This window comes from Lathyrus oleraceus, chromosome 6, assembly GCF_024323335.1.
Source record: "Lathyrus oleraceus cultivar Zhongwan6 chromosome 6, CAAS_Psat_ZW6_1.0, whole genome shotgun sequence".
In the NCBI taxonomy this organism is placed as follows: domain Eukaryota; kingdom Viridiplantae; phylum Streptophyta; class Magnoliopsida; order Fabales; family Fabaceae; genus Lathyrus; species Lathyrus oleraceus.
The window spans coordinates 287,000,184-287,024,890 of NC_066584.1; the positions used below are offsets into that span (position 1 = coordinate 287,000,184).

At 34.0% G+C, this 24,707-nt stretch overlaps 2 protein-coding genes across 2 annotated transcripts; both read right to left on the bottom strand.

Annotated features, from left to right (window-relative positions):
* Window positions 1–13,945: 13,945 nt before the first annotated feature.
* On the bottom strand, window positions 13,946–14,530 carry LOC127095217 (putative B3 domain-containing protein At1g78640). Its single transcript, XM_051033936.1, has one exon. The coding sequence runs from the start codon at window positions 14,528–14,530 to the stop codon at window positions 13,946–13,948; it is 585 nt and encodes a 194-aa protein (XP_050889893.1).
* Window positions 14,531–21,462: 6,932 nt separating this feature from the next.
* LOC127093239 (alternative NAD(P)H-ubiquinone oxidoreductase C1, chloroplastic/mitochondrial) lies at window positions 21,463–22,463 on the bottom strand. Its single transcript, XM_051032149.1, has 4 exons — window positions 22,354–22,463; window positions 22,033–22,235; window positions 21,836–21,931; window positions 21,463–21,763 (listed from the first exon to the last, which is right to left on the bottom strand). Exons 1-4 carry the CDS (start codon window positions 22,430–22,432, stop codon window positions 21,758–21,760), a joined length of 384 nt encoding a protein of 127 aa, XP_050888106.1. The 5' UTR covers window positions 22,433–22,463; the 3' UTR covers window positions 21,463–21,757.
* Between the last annotated feature and the right edge of the window lie 2,244 nt (window positions 22,464–24,707).

Here is a 24,707-nt window from a genome sequence, read left to right on the forward strand (position 1 = left end):
GTCATGTCATTGAAAGAATGGTTTAAGCTCATAGTGGTTAGCAAATGATATATTCATATTAAAATATGGTGGCTTAAAAAGGCTCTGAGCTTTCACAAGCAATTGTCTCAACGTGTATTTATTAGACCAATAGACTCAAATTAAAAATAATTCAAATTCTAGAAAATAACTAATGTATGGATACTCTCATAAGAATGAAAAATGAATAGTGAAATATTTGGCTCAAATCTTACTAGGTGGGGTATCTAGATATTGAGTACAAGTAGTTGATTTCCCTTTTCTTCATTGACTTTCAATCTGCAATGAAACTTCATTGTTGATATCTTTTTTTCATTTTTTTTCTTGTGACTTTTTCTTCTCCTTTTCATGCACTACTACGGAAAATTCATTTCACAACAGTTGAAAAAGGGATATCATCATGATTGACCAACCATTCTGAAGTTAGGTATGGTTGTGTTTAGTTAAATAATATATTCATCCAAGTCTCACGTCGGGTAGTAGGAAGAAAATATGATTTGAGTATTAATATAAATAGAGATAGATAGTTTTAATTTGCCACACAACAATAAAATGTAATTTTTTGGATGTATTGGGGATTTAGGTAATTGCGTGTCTAGAGAAGGTTTTCTATTTTTCCGTTAAAAATCATTTGTTGATAGATTTTCGATTTTTTCGTTTGAAAATAGTTTATTGAGAGGGTTTACAATTTTTTTATCCAAAAATTATAGTTGAGAGAGAGTTTGCAATTTTTCCGTTCAAAAATTGTAATTGAGAGAGAGTTTACAATTTTTCTTTTCAAAAACTATAATTGAAAGAGTTCGAAATTTTCTCCATTGCAATTTAATGAGAGAGTGTGAAATTTTGTTTTGTAAAGATTAAAAGTTGAATAATGAATTTGTGAGTTTTGTTTTTGATTTTTTTGTTCTTTTTCTTTTTGTAGGTATGCTTTCGCGTGCGTAGAAATTTATTTTTTTGTTATTTTTTCAACAACTAGTATCAGAGTTAAGGTTTTGATCAAGGGAAGAAGGAATAGTCATAAAAAATTCTGATCAAACAAGAAACAAAAAAGGTTCGCATCGTATAACGTGTTTGTCTCATCCCGTTTTTTTGTAATCTTTTGTGGGTGCGGGCATTAAAATAAAGTTTTGCATTTTTAGACTTAGAAAGTGTATTTTCTCTAGGCCTAATATGTCTTCCAGGATAATTTTATTCCATATATCAATTTCGCGCTCCCATATTCCCTTTTTTGTACAAAATATGTCACCAAGGGGGTTTGAATCCAGGACCTCCTTGAAATTGTGCAAGCCTTACCACTAGGCCAAAAAGATTGTTGTTGAATACTTATGCAATGAATAAATATTAATCGAAATCTTGATTAAGATAGATTAATGAATTAATTGAGTGGTGTAACTCCGTTTTGGACACGACCGGATGCGTTAGAAAGATAACGTAAAGGGCTATTATTATTGTTCCATGTTATAAAATATTATAAAATATTATGTGATTTATAAATGCCATGAATTTTATCATGATGAAAATTGAATATTGTTGTTATGTGGAAAGTGAAGTAACATGATTAAAAACTTTACAAAGATGAGTGAGGAAACCTAGGATAACAACATGATTAATAACTTAGAAATATGATCTAGGTTATGGAACATGTGTGATATATGTATGAGAATACGGTATTCATTCGTACGACGCTTATGTGAGGTCGTGGACGAATTGTTGCCATGATTGAGAATGAGACGCATTGTATGGAACATGTCATGTTATTATTTGTGTAATATGGTGAATGAAGTCACCTGTGATTGATGAATTTTGTTATGGTTCATGGAACCAATGATTTGTGGAACCGAATTTTGTTATGGTTCGTGGAACCAATGATTATGGAACTGATCATGTATTCAGAATGTGTGTTTTCTGTGGTGGTACACATCTCTTGTGGTATGCTTAGATGAGTAAGCATTGGGATGTGGGACCAATGATTCGAGCCTCAATTGGGTTTGAGCCCCAACCATGGCGGACATGGGGGAAAGATGGACACCTATGTGGGTTAGAGTCCCATACGGTGAAAGATACCCTAGGTGGGTTAGAGTCCCATACGGGTGACGGTCGCTTGAACTGGGGATTAAGCCTCATAGAGGACCCGATATCCACCACGAAAGTCGAATCATACGAGCATGTATGAACTGGGCTTGGCTTAGACGTAAGTTCGTTCGGGAATTGATGCGTCGTGATCTGAATAATGATCGTGGTTGAGTTATGAGAACTCAAATGCATGTTGCCATACAATTGCGAGATAGTTTCCCCATCGCTCAAGTCTTCTTTCCCTTGTTGACTTGAGTTGGATATGAGTTGAATATTGATTAGAAAACCATGTAGAGCCGAGTGGACCCATATGATAGGAGAACTCACTAGGATTATTATCTCATCCCATTATTGTTGTTATTTTTCAGGTATTCTTTACAGGTTGAATCTAAGAGAATTGTTATGGATGTTTCAAGGGTTGCTGTTTAGCATGATCTTCCGCTGTGGAGTTGTGTGCAATGCAGATATTGCACATAGTTCTTAGATTTTATTTTTTGGCATTATTGTATAACATGTTCCATTGATGTTTTTAGTTTGGACATGTATATATATTTTGATGCCATTAGGCACTTATGTTGTGACAGTACCAAAATTTAACACTTGTATGATATTATTCTAGATATATATTATACGGGTTGTTACAGTTGGTATCAGAGCAGGTCGATTCTCGACCTAGCCTTGAAACATCATAAGTAAATTTATTCCTGCCTCATAGGTGTGTTTAGCCAACATGATTCTTAATATCACTGTATGTAGTATTGGGCCTGATCAACCTAATGCTAGGTGCATGGTAGGTAGGATCATGGTTGAGCGACCACGAGGACTCCGAAGTGTGGGTTGAACTTGTGCTTTGAGAGTAGGCTCAAGCCAAGAGTTAGAAAGTAAGGAGAACTAGATGGCCCATTAGAAGTTTCAGAGGCGTTGTGATTTGGGTATTATGGAATTGAAGAGTAGTGTATCGTTTAAGCGATTCTGCAGTGTTAACGGAGTTGAGAAATTGGGGAATTCAATCGGATGAGTTTGTCAGAATTTTGAGGAATGAGTGAATTTGCTAGTGGAATAGGATACACTCACTGATATGGAATAAGTATTGTGAGTGATTCTGTATGGTAAAGGAGGAAGGATGGTTATGTTACGCATATGTCATAAGGTCTGGAAGTGAGGTAGTGTATTAGTGTTTCAGTTTCTAAGGCCACTAAAATATCTTGGAAGAACGAGAGTACTTCAGGGAGTATATATATTTGGAATTGTATCTTGCAAGTGGTTAAAGACTTGAGGGATAAGGATGTTCAATTTTGTTGGGAGCCTAAGATAGTGGTGAAGTCTAAGGAGAGACTCGAGGACATGGTTGCCTATTCCAAGCGAAACATGTATGGACCAATGGAAGCTAAAAGATAAACCAAGTATGTGCAGTCTTAGAAGGGAGATCGGAGTTGAGATAGCTCGTCAGCGGTTTAGTGTTAGTAAGAGACCATTATGGAATGATGAGTTACCTAAATATCAATTATAAGAGTTTGTGTTGGAGACAAATAACGCACATTATATAGGAAATGGAAGCTCTAGTGGGTTTTGGTTGTATGAGAACTGGTTGAGGATAAGAGCAATTAGGTTGGATTTAAGGACTTCTAGTAGAATGGTTTTGTAATTGGAACTGGGAGAATTACCATGGGAAGACAAGTGAACACCGAGTGTGGAAGTAGTGTGGATGTTGCAATACAACTGTCGTAATGGGGTACATTTTAGATAAAGGCACAATGGGACCATTAAGATTCATTAAGATGAAGTTATGGGCGTGTAGTTGATGATTGTTCACATCAAGGATTTCTAGAGTATGTAGTGGAATAGAGGAAGTTAAACCTTGGTATTAAGAGAAGTATGTGATAACAGCATTATGGTCACAAGTAAGTGTAATGGATTCCTTGTCTTGAGATGGATGTAAAGTAACATACATTTTGTTGAGTAGTGAGTCTTGTATTCTAAGAATTTGAACTGATGATAGACAATGAAAGATAAGCCAAGTTGTAGCATGTGGACTAAGTGTAGAATGTGGAATATTTTATGTTGTAAGAGCTATTGGGAGACAATGAGGATTATTTGTGGAAAGTCATCTAGACAAGTAACCCCGGTAAGATGAAGGGTGTAGTAGGTATTGGTTTAGAAGAAAATTCCAGTCATAATTGTGTGGCAATGATAAGGTTCATCTTAAGTTCATTTTATTTGGATTGAAAGAGTAATATTGGCTTATTGGAAGTCTGGTTGTTATTTATCTTCTTGAGAAGTATTTGGTTGGTTGGTTAGTCGCAGAGTATAAACATTCACACCGTGTTGGAGCTAAGGATGTCTTAAATGTCATAAGTGTACCGTTGTGGATGTACAAATCGAGGATGGAGTTACAAGTACCATAAGTCAGATTGGTAGTTTTGAAATTGGGATTTCTGAAGGTGTAGTGCGTAGTCGGTCATCTGTAGAGATATTATGGAAGTTAGACGTGTGGGAAAACCAACCTGGTAGACCATGCTTAGTTTAAGTAATTCTGGGAAGTACCACTATTATGATTATGAATAACTATACGGAACAGACTTGGAAGAGACCTACTAAGCGGTGATCTGGAAGAGATTAGCTAGGTATGTGGTATAAATTGATAAGGTGTGAAGTGGTCGGTCATGGTATGAAATTGATTGATTCATTTGGATTCATAGCCTTAGATGTAGACTCCCTGAGAGTGGTAATGGATGTGTATGATGATACTCTACCCTATTGGAAGGATTCATGAGTTATACTTCCCAGGAGGAACGAGAATCAGTTATTCCTAAAGTTAAACATGTAACTCGGATGGTATGTTAGTAAGAGCATGAGCTAAGATCATGGAAGACAGGACAAGACGATTGAGATGAATAATTTTGGATACGAAGTGAAATGTTATCTCTAGATATGTGTGAAGTATTGTGTGTGACTCTATGAGGTGTATGGACACTCATAGTTATGTTCTATATTGCTTAAGTTCCTTAGAAGTGGTGTTTTGTTGATGATTTAAAGTTCCTTGATGGTGTTATGTCGTTTTGGTCGAGATCATGTGTCGGGAGAAATCTTGAATGAATCAAAACGCTGTGAGAGGATTTGATATGGAATATAGTAACCAGAACTGGATGTTGTCAAACTAATTTGGTTTAGTTGCATCGAACACATGATGAATTTGGATGTTATATGTTTTATGGTTGTAGCAATGTAACTCCTGGATACCTATCTTCTGAAGAGTGTTGGTTTTATTCTACACTTTTGTGAGTCATCAAGGAAGTTATTCTACTAATGGAAGTCGGTAAGGTTCTAGTACCATTTTGGACAGTAGGCACTCTGGAGGGTAAGTGTGTTTCTTTGTGGACTGTTAGCTAAACAGTAGTGCCTAGGAATCCTAGGTGTCCCACTGTTGGAATCAGAGTATCACAATGGAAGGTGACGAAAGAAAGAGCCCAATCAAGTCTACGGGGATCAGGGGGATAGTTACTCATAAGAATGAGAGTAAGACAATCTCGTGCTAATGATTCTATCTCATTGGAGTAGTACGAGATAAGTGAAGCAGTAGGAGTACGGGCTTGTAGCATACATTATCAGATCAAGTGAAGTTTGTGAGATTATCAATAATGGATTACAAGGTTGTCGCATTTGTTGAAGGAATAATAAGAGGAGAGTAGTCAATGTTGTTTGTGGTCAGGGAATCAATAAATTTTCTTATGAAGAATTAATGAGTATTGATTAACCAAGTCCAGATAAGATGTTGTAATTATGTTTTGTGTAACTTAGTACAAGGAAGGGAAGTCGTGGTTTCCGGGAAGAAAGTGACCCACTGATGTTGAGCGGTATATTAGATGAATTAAGTGGAAGCAAGTTTAAATGTTAATCTAATATCAGAATGAGATTATGATGGAAATCTAGAAGTTTCAAGAGTTCATGAAAGAAGGAAATTTGTCAGCAAAGACAAGTTAGAAGAATGAGTATGTCAGAGACTTGGAATTGAAGAGAAGTCAAGTGTTGGTCTAAGATGTTGATTCAAGGTTTGTTTGTTTGTCGAGTGGAGGAAATTCGGGGGCGAATTTCAATTTAAGGGGGGGAGAATGTAATATCCCATATTCCCTTAAATGCTCAATTAGTTGTCAGTTGAGATCAATTGAATTCCTGTGTACTATATCTTTTGTCATTTATAACAATTGGAGCTCCTATGTGCCATAAATATTGTCAATTGGGACCAATAGAGTAACCAGTGAACTCTAAAGAGATGAATTATTAATAAAAGAGACAGACCAATATTAATAAGTACAAGAGAGGACATTTTTGGTAACATTAATAATTGGTCAATTGGTACTGGAAGATAAAATATCAATTGAGATATTTTATTACTACTTGATATTATATATTATATATATTATATAGTATATGTGTGGTGGAAAAGAAAAGAAAAAAAGGATAAGAAGTAGTAGGAAGAGATAAGAAGAAAGAGAGAGTTATCAGAAGAAAAGAGAAAGAGGAAAAGAGAAGAAGGGAGAAAGGAAGAAGAAAAGAGAAAGAAGAAGGTAGCCATGGAACCACCATCATCTTCATCATCTCATCTTCATCATCACCAACTTCATCTTCTTCTACTAGGTGAGTTCTAGTTAGAAACTCTAGATTTCTAGAAAAGTTAGGGTTGTAGAATCATAAACAAATCATGAGTAATCCATGTTATGTGATGAATATTCCTCTTGTTGTTGATGTTTTCACGAACATGTGCTTGATATACTCTTCATGATTGTTATGATTACATGAGTTGTTATGATTGCGTTTATGATATTGAAATCCTTGTTATACATGTACACATGAACATGTAATGTGATGAGTTTTGTTGGAAGAAGAAAATGATGGTGTGTTAGAAATGGAATTACAGAGGAAAATGGTGTTTTGAGAAGTGAAAAAAAATGAAAATGTGTGTGTTAACCAGTTAACATCGAACCCAAGACCACCTTGAAATTTTGCGAGCCTTACCACTAGGCCAAAGAGGTTGTTGTTGAATACTTATGCAATGAATAAATATTAATCTAAATCTTGATTAAGATAGATTAATAAATTAATTGAGTGGTGTAACTCCGTTTTGGACACGGCCGGATGCGTTAGAAAGATAACATAAAGGGCTATTATTATTGTTCCATGTTATAAAATATTATGTGATTTATAAATGCCATGAATTTTATCATGATGAAAATTGAACATTGTTGTTATGTGGAAAGTGAAGTAACATGATTAAAAACTTTACAAAGATGAGTGAGGAAACCTAGGAGAACAACGTGATTAATAACTTAGAAATATGATCTAGGTTATGGAACATGTGTGATATATGTATGAGAATACGATATTCATTCGTACGATGCTTATGTGAGGTCGTGGACGAATTGTTGCCATGATTGAGAATGAGACGCATTGTATGGAACATGACATGTTATTATTTGTGTAATGTGGTGAATGAAGTCACCTGTGATTGATGAATTTTGTTATGGTTCATGGAACCAATGATTTGTGGAACCGAATTTTGTTATGGTTCGTGGAACCAATAATTATGGAACCGATCATGTATTCAAAATGTGTGTTTTCTGTGGTGGTACACATCTCTTGTGGTATGCTTAGATGAGTAAGCATTGGGATGTGGGACCAATGATTCGAGCCTCAATTGGGTTTGAGCCCCAACCATGGCGGACATGGGGGAAAGGTGGACACCTAGGTGGGTTAGAGTCCCATACGGTGAAAGATACCCTAGGTGGGTTAGAGTCCCATACGGGTGACAGTCGCTTGAACTGGGGATTAAGCCTCATAGAGGACCCGATATCCACCACGAAAGTCGAATCATACGAGCATGCATGAACCGGGCTTGGCTTAGACGTAAGTCCGTTCGGGAATTGATGCGCCGTGATCTGAATAATGATCGTGGTTGAGTTATGAGAACTCAGATGCATGTTGCCATACAATTGCGAGATAGTTTCCCCATCGCTCAAGTCTTCTTTCCCTTGTTGACTTGAGTTGGATATGAGTTGAATATTGATTAGAAAACCATGTAGAGCCGAGTGGACCCATAGGATATGAGAACTCACTAGGATTATTATCTCATCCCATTATTGTTGTTATTTTTCAGGTATTCTTTACAGATTGAATCTAAGAGAACTGTTATGGATGTTTCAAGGGTTGTTGTTTAGCATGATCTTCCGCTGTGGAGTTGTGTGCAATGCAGATATTGCACATAGTTCTTAGATTTTATTTTTTTGGCATTATTGTATAGCATGTTCCATTGATGTTTTTAGTTTGGACATGTATATATATTTTGATGCCATTAGGCACTTATGTTGTGACAGTACCAAAATTTAACACTTGTATGATATTATTCTAGATATATATTATACGGGTTATTACACATCCATAACCAAAACTCTATGTTTGGTAGTCAAGCTCTCTCCCAAAATAATTTTGTAATTCTAGAAAATTATTCTATCTGACTTCCTAACAAGAAAGAAATATATTTGAGAACATGTCACCCCTATTTTATCAGTAATAAGATGCTAATCTCTTTTCCTAAACCAAATATTTTCTATAGTATGATCCAAAGTCGGCAAATACTCCAAAATAGATTTACCCTCCATATTCACCTCCCCTATACTATACCTTCATGCACGCTCTTAAAACCTCTTGTTAAGCTTCATACATGTCCATTTAGATACCCTTATAGAAAAATCTTCTCTCCTTAGGGTATATCTTAAAGTAAGTGTTAGTCTGGGATTTTTTACTCAATATGTTCGACAATAATGGAAATGTGAAATAAATATATAGGCTAAACACAAGTAGCTAAACCATGTTTTCGACGCCAAAATAAAAAAGATTCGACAAGAAACAAGTTGATTTTCGATAGAAGAAGTTAGAGGACCTGAAGATGATTTTTCATAGAAGTAATGGTTTTGCAGCAATTCAAGAACTAAAGACACGTGGAAGCAAAACAGAGGATAAAAGTCCACATAATAGTGTATGTGTTGAATGCTAAAGAATTAACCATTGTCAACAGTTATTGATGTACATGTATATAAGTCAATTTGATCTTTGTAACAAGGGTTCACATTTTTCATTGTTGTTATCTATAGAATTCAAACATCCAAGCTATAAAGATAAACGGATTTATGAGAAATATATGAATTTTCGTCTCACTTTTAATATAAGTATTTTTACTTGATTTCTTTTATGATTTTTGATGTTTACTTTATCTTTTCAAGCAATTATGCATTTTACTTCTTGGGATTTTTATCCATTTGTTCTACCTTCTAACGTTAAGTTATCAAGCACAAATATATTTTTTTAACACTTTTTGTATAATTTGTCCTTAGATTTTTTTTTAGTTTAGTCCTGTAAGTGAACTAAAACTTGTGATTTGTTTACCAAAAACACCTGCAAACAAATTGCCACGTCTAGTGGGACCCTTTTGTGCAAGAAATTTAAATTTTTACAGAAAATTATTTTGTGCTTTCATCGTCTTTTATGTTCTTCTACATGCAATGTTTTAAATATCTGAGTGGTTATGCATCATAGGAGTGGTAAAATTCTTGAAATGGCTCGTCAATCATCAAAAATCCTTTCCTTTCCCTAAACGAAACTCTAAATTTAGAAGAATAACCAATCGAATCGTCTGTTGGTGGTGGAGGAACTTCAACCTTCGTTGGAGTAACCACTCATATTGTAACTCAAACGTCAGTTTCGATGATGTTTGTAGAGCTGGTGGTTTCCCCACCATAATCAACCAGTTTTCTAACTACTCATAGGGTTGCATAAACTACTATAAGAGACTTTAGGCTTTCTTTTCTCCTAAGTTTTACGCTACCCCTTGGTAGTAGGGAATATCCATATGACATGCCAACTGTAATGATGGAAAGTCTACAAATTAATACATCTACATATGCATATAATGAAATTACTATTGCATCTCCTCTTAATCAATACTTAGAATAAAGATTTGTTATCAGCAATCCTAGTCGAATAACACAACCCCAAGAAGGATTAAGATATGTCCCTCAAGTTATGCCACCCTTAACTACTAGTTCCCTCTTGGCTATGAGGCAATAATTGGATGATAACACCCATGATATAGTCAATATGCTTACCCAACTATTTGGTACTGAATTTAATCCTCTAATCCAAAACACAAACCATACTTACCAACAACTGACGCATTAAATGGATCAGATTGTTGATTCCTTTGGTGCTCCCCAAGCGCCTATGCAACCAGTCCTTCGAATCCAAGTAGTCGGGCAATTAAAAATCCAAGAGTTATAAATAATGAAGGTTTTCCTAATAATCAAGTGTAACAATAGGTCATGCCTTAATCGGCCAAACAACCCATACCAAGGGTAGTCGAAGGGGACTTAAGTTGAAATGGGCCAGAGGTAATGTTGCTCAATAGAAACCAAGATGCAGACTAAGTCGTTATGTGAGTCCAATAAAACAATTTTGGGGGATAAAATAACATAGCCAATGACCAATGTGGTTGAGCAAATCTTAGACCAAAATGGTCTTAATGTTGGTCTTCACATGCCAAAATTTATTCATGCCTTGTCTGAGTATGTATTGTAGATGTCGTACCTTAATTTTGTCCATACATTTCCATTTCATCTAACCACACTTGCATTTTTTCCAAATTCTTCACATTTTGCATCTTTAAAAAAATATAATATTTCTGATGTCTTTTGATTTTTCAAGACCAATTCACTTTCCACATTTCTTTAACATCAAATTAAATATCACACGTGTTGTATGACATGATTTGAATCACAATTTTATTTAAGAGATTACGAGTTCAGATGATTCGAATCACGAGTCTTGTGATTCGAGTCAAGGAGTGTTATGATTCAAATCACACACATATTTGATTCATATCAGGATGACAGAACCTAACTATAGTATTTCAATTGATGTTTAATTTGAATCACCGAAAGATATTGTCATACATTAGTTTCCCCCTAATTTAATAAACCAATTCATGCATCGAGACATTCACATCATCCGCATAGCATAACATACATTTTATCTCGCATAATGCTTAAAATGTCTATCATAATAAATTTTCAATTCTGCAGACAGACTGGTTGAATTGTTTCTCAAATGTGTGTAAAATTAACGGGCGGAAAATTTCAAAGTCAAGCTTGCAGACGTCAATTTTATTGATATACGTTTCGCGTAATTTAACCTGGCGTGTTCGTTTTAATTTTTCGATTCCTCCCACAATCGCATTTCGATTCAGATCATTTTTTATTTCAAAACTTGTCTATTTTCCAGAGATTTTTTTAAGCTATTCATTTTATTTTTTCGGACACTTTTGCGCTCGATTATTTATTTATTTTTTATCTTTTATTTTTGTTTTTTGTCGTAATAATTAATTATAATTGTCTACGTTCTAGTTTTGATGTAATTTTGATTATTTAGAATGTTTTAATTTTATTTAGTTTAGTTTGTTTCTAACTATTTTGATAATAAATAATAGTCCAAAAGGGTATTTTTGACTTTGTGAAATTAAAGAAACCCTACTTTAATTCACATGTACACTAAATGATGTTGGAATAAAAGAGGGAGGACCCAACCTATTGAGAAGAGGATACCCGAAATGGAGGGGTTTGAAAGAAAATAGTTTTCTCTCAATTAATGATCAAGCACCCCCTTATGACTTGCACACCTGAAACACATAGACAAACTTCATATCCGTTTCAATTCACACTGTGCGAACAACACAACAATCAAAACATCATCATACAACAAAAACGGAAAACCATTCAAATACTCATAAAAACTCCAACAAAGCAGCAAGACAGAAAAAGTAACAAGGAAAAGCGAATTCGCTTTCCGTTTTCATCGACTCACCGCGCGCAGATCCAACCACAACTCTGATCGACGCTGTCGTTTCCATTCCGCCGGTGAGCCACCAAGCAAGCTCCGGTGAATCCGGCCGGTCGCTACCATGTCGCCTGCGCCGCCTCAAACCGCCATAAGCGCTCCTTTGTTTCATAGCCGGTAGAGTTTTTTCTCCCATTCTCTTGATTTTTATTTGAAGGTAGTTGTTGATTTCTGTTGATTTATATGGTGTTTATTTTAAGAGAAAGAGAAGAGTTTAGACTATTTTTGAATGGAAGAACAAAATGTAGCTTGAGAGAGAGAAGAGAGAGAAGAGAGAGCATAAGTTGAAGAAGAAGAAAGATTTTTCTTTTGCTGTGTTTTCACGTGGGATGGAGAGAAAGAGAGATGACACTAATATAAGGAGGAGAATATAATTTTATTTTGTACACCTATTATACTAATAATAGTTGTAAATAAGATACTATGACAATTTTGTAAATAAAGTACCATTACACCCTATTTTTAAAAATGAGTTTAAATTAAAAATATTATTATAATCAAATCTCTATTACTTCTATTAAATTTAAAACGGAAGAAAATTTAAATGGATTAAAAAAGATTTATTTAATTTTATAATTTAAAATATTAATTTTTTAATAATTAATTAAGTGATTAACGAGTGTAATCTATAATCTATAATAATATATAAAGAGAAAACTTGATTTTGCGTAGCCTATTTTTCTATCAATTTTACCCTAACATAATTTACATAATAACTTCTATTAAAATCACTATTATCATCTTTCACATAACTTCCAATTAAAATTAATATTAAATAAAATAATATCATATATATTTTCCCGTTTATTTATTAAAAAACACAGACAGACGTTAGTTTTTATCAAACGAATATTTATTTAACTAAGAGGGTTTAGAAAAATCCTTGGGATGAAGACTACCATGGTTTACCCAGGTTCACCCACAAAAATTTCCCTCCAAAATAAATAATAAATAAAATAAGTAATAATTTGATAAAAAAACCGTCTTCATCCATTCACTCACGTTTCTATATTACCCTATTAATTTCATTGACAAAACCACTTTTTATTTATTAGTAATAAATTAAGAAAAACCTCCCTCATATTAGAAAAAATAATATTACCACTTTTTATTCCTTTAATTTGGGAGAGTTAGAAACCACTTTTTATTCCTTTAATTCGGAAGAGTCAGAAAAAATATCCCTTAAAATAATATTACCATTTTTTCACTACTCCACTCATATTTTTTAACTGGAAAATGGTTGCTTTAAAAAAAAAAAAAATTTAAGGGTGTCAGTAAATTAGAAAGAAAAAAACATGCTGTAACAAAAAAAAAGCTAAAATTGATTTTACCCTTTCTTTAACTCGTGTTTTGAGCAAAATTTCAATGTTCAGTCTCGTTCTCATAAGGAAATCTTATTTCAGACCTAGAAAACCATTTCTACAAGTTCTATAAAACAGCTGTTGTTAGTCGTTCTGATACTAATAGCCATTGTATTGCAAAATATTAATAACATGTCTACCATTTCTACCTAGAAAACGGCATTGATTCATAGCCATTGTATTGCAAAATATTAATAACATTCCTTTAATAATAGTTATTGGTTTAGTTTTATACCACTACCAGTTCTATAAAATAGCTGTTGTTAGTCTTTCTGATAACTATCACCGATCATTCAACTGTAATGATCAGCAAAATAAAACTGACATGAATAGTCTTTATAAAAAGAAACTAGGCGATTTATTGGAATAGATTTAAAAATGACATGTACATTTTTTTTGTAACAGTTAACATAAGTCTATATAACCAATCACACAAATAATGAACCATCAAAAACTATAAACTAACAAAGACGCGAGGTTGACTCGGACACGTCGTCGACATCAATAAAAATCTAAAACATGCATTGTTGCCGGACACTCGACATGCATATCTTCTAACACCTACGAAGAACCGAGAACTCAAATTGTTGGCTCTGTGCATTCCAACGAAGACCGATTTGATCTCCTTTCTTTAAGTTCCTCTTGCGAACAAAATCTTTGACCCATTTCTTGGTGAAGACGTAACTTTGTGCAGAAGTCCATATTTTAAAATTGAGAGAATGGAGAGTGTTATGATCAATATCCAATACTTGAACTTCAACTCCTTCTTTTTCCTTAGCAGCCTCAGCACCACCGGCCAAGAAAGGAATCACAAACTCCTTCGCCAATTCTTTCTTCACCAAAAGTCTTGAATTATTTCCAAGATCACTCATTTCCAGCACCTTCTTGATCTTCCAAGAACCATCAAGATTGCTCGCTTCTTGCTCGTATTTTCTTTTCTTACTCATTCGTGTTTCATCCATGCAGTGACAAGAAAGTGATAGGTGTATGCAAACAGATTCAGGTTCCACAACATCATCGGTTTCTTGTTGCACACGTTTTTGTTTCTTGCTAACTATTATCTCAGCGTCGGAACAGTAGTGGGAACATGAACCGGCAAGTGAGAGATGTGTACAAACAAGAAAGTTTGTGAGAGCCATGAGAGAAAAAGAAATTACCAAGAACAATGTGTGTTGTTGTTGTTTTTCCTTTCAGTTCGCACCAAGAAACAAACCACGCTGAGTATCATAAATATTAAAGCCAATGCTAACTTCTATATATAAGGAAACAAGTAAGGAAACAAATCTTTTTCTCAACGGCTATTTTATGTTAGATTTATCCACGGAATAGAAAGATATATTACATGGATTAGATTTCTTTCCTTTATCAAATCTTTTGTATCAATTTTAATTAATGAACACATATTATATCATTATTTATAATTACTATAATTACTCATATGATACTTTTTTAAATGACATATTAATTCAAGTATGTTAATGGTTGTTTTTAACATTATATTAAACAACTTTATTACTTTTTTTAATTATTATTTTAATTATAAAATTGAAAACTATTCTTCTTTCTAGAAAGCTTTCCATTCCTGATGGATATGTCAGGTATTTGTTGGTGAGTGGTATAGGTGGAACGGAATATGAGGCGATATCCATAAACAATCCGACGTCTAAGTCAATGATTATCAGATATGAGAAGTATATAATTTATGATATTTTGTGTGTACCTTGATTTTGATGGTTGCGGTCCTTTATATATGAGTCTAATTAGGGTTTTTGAATATTTATAACTTTAGTTTTGACCATAGTCCTCCAAGTTGATAAATGTTAAAACACATTTCATTGTGTTATCTAATGACCCTATTTTAATAGCCTGCTTCGACCAAGTATTCTCTAGGCCAAGTGTATGTTTGCTCCACTGGTCCTAGAACCTTATGATGGACAACTGATATTGAAATTGATATTTTATTCTTTGTCTTCATTACGTCACACCATCATAAATATTTTCACCTTTTTGGGCTCCAACTATATTGGTCCATTCACATTGGTTGAGTTTGGTGCCAAGTCAAGGTATAAACAATTAACCCTAAGCCTACTCCAACGCAGTTGTATCTATCATTTTCTCTCGTCTCGAAGTGTGGTATGGATCAAGCTTTTTTTTCATGTCTCACTCTGATTCTGGGTATATGCCCTACTTCTTGAGCTATATCTTGGGTTTTGGCTGATTTTACCTTGATTTACCATAATTGTCTTCTCTGATTGTTTACTATGACACATTATAATCATTTTCCTATTGTTTATAGGCTTGATGCGCATTCTTCCCTATGTGTTAGACCTAATTATTTGGTCGTAGGAAAATATAGCTACCCAATTTTCCTAGGGCCTGGTGTTGATTAATACTTCTTCATTAGTCTCAGAGAGTCTTATATATATATATATATATATATATATATATATATATATATATATATATATATATATATATATATATATATATATATATTTATTTTTTTCCATTCCATTTATTTAGGTCTTGATGGGTTGCGTAATTTTGACTATCAAACTTTATTCGGTAAACTTGCGGAATGGACCACGGTTCTTCCCAATACAAATGATCATATTTATGGGGAGTTTTCTTTATGTTAATTTCCCATGCATGACACCGTGTTCGAATACTATGGCTTGTGTATTCCATTTACCCCTATTTAAATGTCATTTTGGGTTGATTATTATACTCTCCCCTTCTATGATTTACCCTTTATCTTGGACTTATATTCGATCTTTCCAACACCCTCATGCTCATCTCCAAATAAGGACACGTGCTGCAATATTTTGTGCCATATTTTAAATTGCCTTGGAAATCTCCAATACTAGACATGGCTTGATTACGTTTGCTTCGTCTTTTCCCCTCATTAAACCTCTTGGTTTGCTAGATGAAGACTTCCATTGTTGCTTCATAGTTCTTTATCTGTTGTCCCAAATGTCTCACGGGTCTATATGTGTTGTCTAATGACCCTATTTTAATTGCCTGCTTCGACCAAGTATTCTCTAGGCCAAGTGTATGTCTGCTCCACTGGTCCTAGAACCTTATAAAGGGCAACTAGTATTGAAATTGAGATTTTGTTTTTTGTCTTCATTACGTCACACCATCAAAAATATCTTCACCTTTTTGGGCTCCAACTATATTGGTCCATTCACATTGGTCGAGTTTGGTGCCGAGACAAGGTATGAAAAATTAACCCTAAGCATACTCTAACGCAAATGGGGTGTTGGTTGTGATTTTGTATCGTCCTTGAACAATTACCCCTAGCCTACTCCAACACAGTCGTATCTATCATTTTCTGTCGTCTCGAAGTGTGGCATGAATCAAGCTTTTTTTTTATGTCTCACTCTGATTCTGGGTATATGCCCTACTTCTTGAGCTATATCTTGGGTTTTGGCTGATATTACCTTGATTTACGATAATTGTCTTCTTTTATTGTTTACTATGACACATTATAATCATTTTCCTATTGTTTATAGGCTTGAGGCACATTCTTCCCTATGTGTTAGACCTAATTATTTCGTCGTAGGAAAATATAGCTATCCAATTTTCCTATTGCTTTTATTATTTTTGTCTTCATGTCTTTTTTGAAAATTGAAGTCTCTCTTAGTCGTACCATATCCAACTATTCATTACTTGTAGTAATTCTCTCTTTTATATTCCTTAAATGTGAACTTGATTTTTTTCTTTGTGGAATATTTTTCACAATCTTCAAAAGAAAAGTTAGTTCTTCTAAAAAGATTGGATGTTCATGGTTTTTTATATATGAAACTAGGGTTTGTGATTCATGGGAATAAGATTTTATTCTCTAAACTTATTGGAGTAGGTGGGTAAGATTTCTTGATTCACAATGTGATTTATTTTAAATGTTTCATTCACTACGCCAAAAAAGACCTATGAGAGCGCTTTTTTTGGCCTTTAAAAGCGCTTAAAAGCGCTGCCGTAGGTGGCGCTGCTATAGGTTTTAGCAGCGCTTTTTGTTTACTAAAAAGCGCTGCTAAAGGTTGTCAATAGAGAGCGCTTTTTAGTAAAAAGCGCTGCTAAAGGTGGTATATAGACAACCTTTAAGAGCGCTTTTTACTAAAAAGCGCTCTCTATTGACAACCTTTAGCAGCGCTTTTGAGTAAAAAGCGCTCTTAAAGGTTGTCTATATACCACCTATAGCAGCGCTTTTTACTAAAAAGCGCTCTCTATTGACAACCTATAGCAGCGCTTTTTAGTAAAAAGCGCTCTCTATTGACAACCTATAGCAGCGCTTTTTACTAAAAAACGCTCTCTATTGACAACCTTTAGCAGCGCTTTTTAGTAAAAAGCGCTCTCTATTGACAACCTTTAGCAGCGCTTTTTACTAAAAAGCGCTGTCTTTTCCTCTAGTAAAATAACAAAACGCTGCCTTCAGTTTAAGCCTACCATTTCAACCTGTAATATTTTTTGGGAATAATCCCATAAACCTGTAAATCAAGCCTCTCTAATTCAAGCATTTGGAGTCATAATTCAAGCATTTGTAATTTTTTAAACCAACACAAGCAAACCAACACAAGAATGAACACATTTGGAGTCATAATTCAAGCAAACCAACACAAGGATAGATAGGCACTGAACACATTTGGAGTCATAATTCAAGCATTTGTAATTTTTTAAAGCAAACCACACAAGAATGAACACATTAATCTATCCATGAAATTAAAGATATCACTAAAATTATAAAGAACTATACACAAGTCAAAACTAATATGTTATACGGCCTATTTGGAGTCATAACTAATCTGTTAAAAATATAAAGAACTATACACTTGCCAACCAGAAACCATTCTTCATCAAAGTATTCATGTTATTTTGAAACCATTATATAATTAATCTTTTCTCAATAAAATATTGACACAATTCCTCCTTGATTTGTTCCAACTGCAGTCTCGTGTAATGAGCACACTTGTATTCATCAAAGTACTACATAACAAAACATAATATGCATGATTTAGTTAAAAGTAATAAATAATATGAAATATTCGATAAATATTAAAACAAATCCTAAGTTATAAATCCATACCGTGATTGGAATCTCTATTTGATTCATATTAATGATTTCCCTCATAAACCTCATTACAAAGTATCCGCAATCGATACCGTTGCGCTGTAGAGGACACTACATAGAAAAATAAATAAGAATGTATAGTTATCTTTTCTTATCAAGTAGCATCACTATTATAAGCAAAATTGTGAAAATTAAAGTACCTGCACTTTTATCCACGTAATGTTGCTGGATTTAGTACGTGGTACTCGAGCTTGCCTTTGAGATCGGAACACTTTTATTGATCTAACAAAATAAAAACATATATTTAGAACAATCTCACATAAATATACACGAATATTTAGAACAGTCTCACTTACGTATCAACTAATTGCTTCATATCCGGATAATTTGTCCATTCACCATCTATCGAATTCAGAAAATATACCACTTCTTTTAAAGGATCAATAGCAAGCAACAACCAGTGACACCTATAAATTAAAACAAAAGTTTATATGGAAATTTTTTACGTAAAAGAAACAATTAAAGATTAGAATAAACTTAGAATTAAAATCTGATGAGTAGCCTTCTGGAACTTTAACTTCACTTAGGAACTTACACAATATTTTTTTCTCCTTTCTAGATAGAGTGTAAACAGCAGGTGGTAGATATGTTCGTTTTCCTTTCTTCACGGGTCCCAATTCAGTTCTCATTCCCATGTTTACCATGTCCTTCCTTACATTAAGGCCATCCTTAGACTTTCCTTGTATATTGAGTAACGTACCAATAACACTGTCAAATACATTTTTTTCAATATGCATAACATCGAGGAAATGTCTTACATACAAAGACTTCCAATATGGCAGTTCAAAAAAAATTGACCTTTTCTTCCACCCACTCTTGACAAGTGTATGTGCAAAAGGCTTGCCAAACTTAGTACTTACGTCCTTCACCTTTTCAAAATTTGATCACCTGTCAACATTGTTGGAGCTCTACCTTCTTCTGTATTTCCATTGAATGCTTTTCTCCACCCACGGTAGTGATGATTAGAATTTAAGAATCTACGATGACCGAGAAAGACATTCTTATGACAAAGGTCCAATCGCATCGTATCGGTTCCGTCTTCACAAACAGGACACGCTTTTTCACCTTTAATGTTGTACCCTGATAGATTTCCGTATGCTGGAAAATCATTAATTGTTCCAAACAACATCGCCCTCAAGTTGAAACTTTCTTTCCTATACCCATCATAAACCTCCACACCGTTCTCCCACAAAAACTTTAAATCTTCGATTAAGGGTGTCAAGTATACGTCTATGTCATTCCCTGGTTGTTTAGGCCCAGAAATTAACATAGATAACATCATGTACTTACGCTTCATACATAGCCATGGAGGTAGGTTATAAATCATAAGAATCACAGGCCATGTGCTATGCGAGATACTTTGAATACCATGTGGGTTCATTCCATCAGTAGACAATGCCAAGCGAAGGTTTCTTGCTTCTTTTCCAAATTCAGGATAATCATTATCAATTTTCATCCACTGGGGTGAATCTGCCGGATGTCGAAACTTTCCATCAATAATTCTTTCATCTGCATGCCAAGTCAAGTGTCTTGAATCGGTTTCACTACGATACATGCGTCTAAATCTCGGAATTATAGGAAAATACCATAAGACTTTTGCTGGAGACAACTTTTTCTTATATCGAGGGGCACCACATTTAGGACACTCATTTAACGATGCATACTCGTTTCGAAACAAAACGCAATCGTTTGAACAGGCATGTATCTTATCATAGCTCATGCCAATAGAGCACAACATCTTTTTGGCCTCATACGTTCGATTGGGAAGAACATTATCCTCTGGTAGTATATCTTTCATAAGAGCTAATAACTCTGTGAAACTTTTATCCGACCATCCATTGCCCGCCTTTAAGTTGTACAACTTTAATAACGCAGACAATCTTGTGAATTTTGTACAACCATTATACAACGGTTTCTCTGCATCGCTTACCAACCTCTCGAACATTTTGGGACAGTCCTTAAGATCTTCTTCAAGCGCTTCTGCAATCTCTTCGACTCGATCATAATCATATGTATCTGTGCAATCGTCGTTTGAAGCATAGGTCGTATTATACCCCGATTCAACATTCTCGTTACTTTTCTCACCATGCAAATTCCAACATGTATAACTTCTATCAATTCCATACCGTAGTAAATGCGATGCCAACTGAACCGCGTCAACCTGACTCCCATAACAGCAACTCAAGCAAGGACATGTCATTCGATTGGGGTCTTTGGCGTGCGCAATAGCAAACTTAACAAATTTCGATACCCCATTCTCGTACTCTTTCGACAATCGATTGGAATACATCCATGTCTTATCCATGGTTTTAACGCAAAGTAATTAGGGTACAAAACGGTATAACGCGTTTCTGTCAAAACCCAAAGTATACACGGAATGAATACGGAGCAAGAAAACACAACATATTCACGCAATTTCAGACAAATTCATCACAGTGTACCAGTAATTTGAGGAAGAAATTTACCTCGGATTTACCGAACAGCAACGTCGAAAAGGTCAAACTCACGGAAACACAGGGAATGAGCGCTGTACATATAAAACAACATCAAGGATAAGTCATAACGTATAAAACAATTCAAGAAACTTATATGATGCACATGAACAATTCAAGAACCAAGTAATCGATCATTCAAGAAATTCAATTCACAAGTAAGAACCAAAATATGACTGTAGCAGACAAAGTTATGCCAAAATATGAATGTACATTTTGAAGTTTAACTGTTCATTCAAACCAACATGTAATAGGATTGCCAAAATATGAGACATTGCTCTAAGTTCTTGACTTCGATAAATCCAACCCTAACTTTATGCAAATTTCATTCTCCATCTTTTCAGAAATGTCACACATTGCTTTTCAGAAAAAGTGCAGAAAAATCAACAACTAAGCTGTTTCCATAAGTTCTTTCAAACATACTCACAAGTGCTTATGTCAGGAGATAAATTTAAATAAGTCAATCCAAACATACTCCTAATCCATTCCTCACCATGCAATCATAACATATAATTGGGATTAAATTTAAACTCAGTTCCTCTCATCTCTTACAATCTAACATAATGCTCCACTAAATATAAATATAAGGAATATTCTAAAGAGTGTCATTAGGGAACTTGTTAAGGAAACTAATATAGGAGTAAGGCATTTCCACGTTGTTATATGATTCTTTTTTTTTTCTCTTTTGCTCCATTGATGAATGTTCTGTACCGAGACATAATCTCATCAAGAAAGATGCTCCTAAGTTATTCCTATCACAGATTTTGCATCAATTTCCACACACTTGAAAGAACTGAATTGAATTTGAATGTTCGAATACTCACATGTGGCTTTTTGTCTTCGGGCCACTGGAGTGATTCCAACCTTAAAGCAGTATATAAACCACCGAATCCACCACCTAAAATACACACTCTAGGCTTCTGCAAAACGTGAATCAGAGAATAAACATACAATTACAAACAAACTAGCAAACTCTATACAACTTCAGTATCCAAAATTAACAAAAATAACCATACGAAACCTTGTTATCAGGCCAAACGAAATCCGTGTGCGCCTTTACTGTTTCAGATATCTCATCCACAACACCTCCATTGACGCCATTTTTTCCAGAAGCAAAAAACCGCAACGGTAACCGTTTTCTGGTGGAATTTGGAAATGAGGATGGATTGATTCCCCTGCTTCTCCAGCTACTCGGAAACAGCGTGCTCCATTGTTTCGCTCCACCTTATAGAAAGAAGAAGAAAAAGTGAATCCGATAGTGTTGAAATTTACAGTAATTGTTAAAATAGGAAAACGAAAACAGCGATAATTTGATGATTGATAGAAGAGAAATAGAGCATACGGTGAAAAGCGACTACGGTGGGTGATGCAGTTAAAGCAATGTGTGACATTTCTGAAAAGATGGAGAATGAAATTTGCATAAAGTTAGGGCAAAACAGAAAGACACGAAAACCTAACCTTAAAACGCAATGAGATTTCCAGGTATTGAATCCTTCTCTTTCGAATGCAGTCTCTTTCAAATTTGCAGTGTTTATCGTTGAGATTTCCAGGTACTCTGTGGAATTTTTTCCAGGGCAGCGAGAGCTTCGAACGAGAGAGAGTGAAAGAGGGATTTCTGAAAGTCAGGGATTTTGTAATATTAGATTTATTATAATTTTTATAAATGACCTATGAGAGCGCTTTTACCATGAGACCTATAAGAGGGCTTTTACCTTAAAAGCGCTTTCATAAGTGTGTGAGACTGAGACCTATAAGAGCGCTTTTACCTTAAAAGCGCTTTCATAAGTGTGAAACCCATGGGACCTATAAGAGCGCTTTTACCTTAAAAGCGCTTTCATAAGTGTTAAACTCATAGATGTGAGACTGAGACCTATAAGAGCGCTTTTACCTTAAAAGCGCTTTCATAAGTGTGAAACCCATGAGACCTATAAGAGCGCTTTTACCTTAAAAGCGCTTTCATAAGTGTGAAACTCATAGATGTGAGACTGAGACCTATAAGAGCGCTTTTACCTTAAAAGCGCTTTCATAAGTGGAGACCTATAAGAGCGCTTTTACCTTAAAAGCGCTTTCTTTACATAGGCGATTTTTTTTTCAAGCTATTACAGCGCTTTTTTTAAAAAGCGCTTTCTTTTTGGTGCTGCCAAAAGCACTTTTTGGCGTAGTGATTTGTTAGGGGTATTGTAAGAAACTTTCAACATAAGGTTTTCCAAGGAAATACTGATTGAAGTGCTCTCTTTATTGGACAAGTGATCATGGGTGATTATATGTGGTTTCATCTTGACAATTTCATCATCCCGGAAGAGTTGGGTCATTTGGCATCTAGTATATATATATATATATATATATATATATATATATATATATATATATATATATATATATATATATATATATATATATAGATATATATATATATATATTATATATATATATATATATATATATAATATATATATATATATATATATATATATATATATATATATATATATATATATATATATATATATATATATATATATATATATATATATATATATATATATATATATATATATATATATATGGTCGGCCCAATCAATCAGGGCCCCCCGATCTATATTAAAAAATTGGCCTAAAAGAATATGAACTTATATCGATTTTTTGAAAAAAACAATACAAAATCATTAATTTTGAAAAAAAAATATTTCTACACCTATTTTTAACAAATAGATGTGAAATAGATTTTAAAAACATTATGATTTAACACCTATTTTTAGAATAATAGGTGTAAAATACATATTTGTAGTAATTAAAAAAAATTTGGACCTCTCAAAATTTGGGGCCCAGTGCTATAACACCTCTTGCTCATGCTAAAGGCCGGACCTATATATATATATATATATATATATATATATATATATATATATATATATATATATATATATATATATATATATATATATATATATATATATATATTATATATATATATATATATATATATATATATATTATATTATATATATATATATATATATATATATATATTATCATTCCATTTATTTAGGTCTTGATGGGTTGCGTCATTTTGACTATCGAACCTCATTCGGTAAACTTGCGGAATGGACCATGGTTTTTCCCAATACAAATGGTCATATTTATGGGAAGTTTCCTTTATGTTGATTTCCCATGCATGACACCGCTTTCGAATACTATGGCTTGTGTATTCCATTTACCCCTATTTAAATGTCATTTTAGGTTGATTATTATATTCTCCCTTTCTACAATTTACCCTCTATCTTGGAGTTATATTCGATCTTTCCAAGACTCTCATGCTCATCTCCAAATAAAGACACGAGCTACAATATTTTGTGCCATATTTTAAATTGCCTTGGAATTATCCAATACTAGACATGGCTTGATTACGTTTGCCTAATCATTTCCCCTCTTTAAAACTCTTGGTTCTCTAGATGAAGACTTCCATTGTTGTTTCGTAGTTCTTTATCTATTGTCCCAAGTGTCTTACGAGTCAATATGTGTTGTGAACAACTCTTTCCAAACGCACTTTATTCATTGTCGGATAAATGGTAATTCCAATGTTCATTTAGAGGAGTTGGATATTGGTATGGGGAAATTACAAGATGATAACTTAGTTAGACGTGTTCCATAATACCTTATGGATTATTTGTTGTTGCTTTTTATAGTGAGAAAAAT

What these genes read in the sequence shown, in the direction of transcription:
- LOC127095217 (XM_051033936.1), bottom strand. Translation starts at nt 14,530, where the DNA reads ATGGCTCTCACAAACTTTCTTGTTTGTACACATCTCTCACTTGCCGGT.
- LOC127093239 (XM_051032149.1), bottom strand. Translation starts at nt 22,432, where the DNA reads ATGCAAATTTCATTCTCCATCTTTTCAGAAATGTCACACATTGCTTTA. An exon ending in CACCGTAGTCGCTTTTCACC is followed by an intron (nt 22,236 to 22,353) that starts GTATGCTCTATT and finishes TCTTTCTATAAG; the next exon opens with GTGGAGCGAAACAATGGAGC. An exon ending in TCGTTTGGCCTGATAACAAG is followed by an intron (nt 21,932 to 22,032) that starts GTTTCGTATGGT and finishes CACGTTTTGCAG; the next exon opens with AAGCCTAGAGTGTGTATTTT.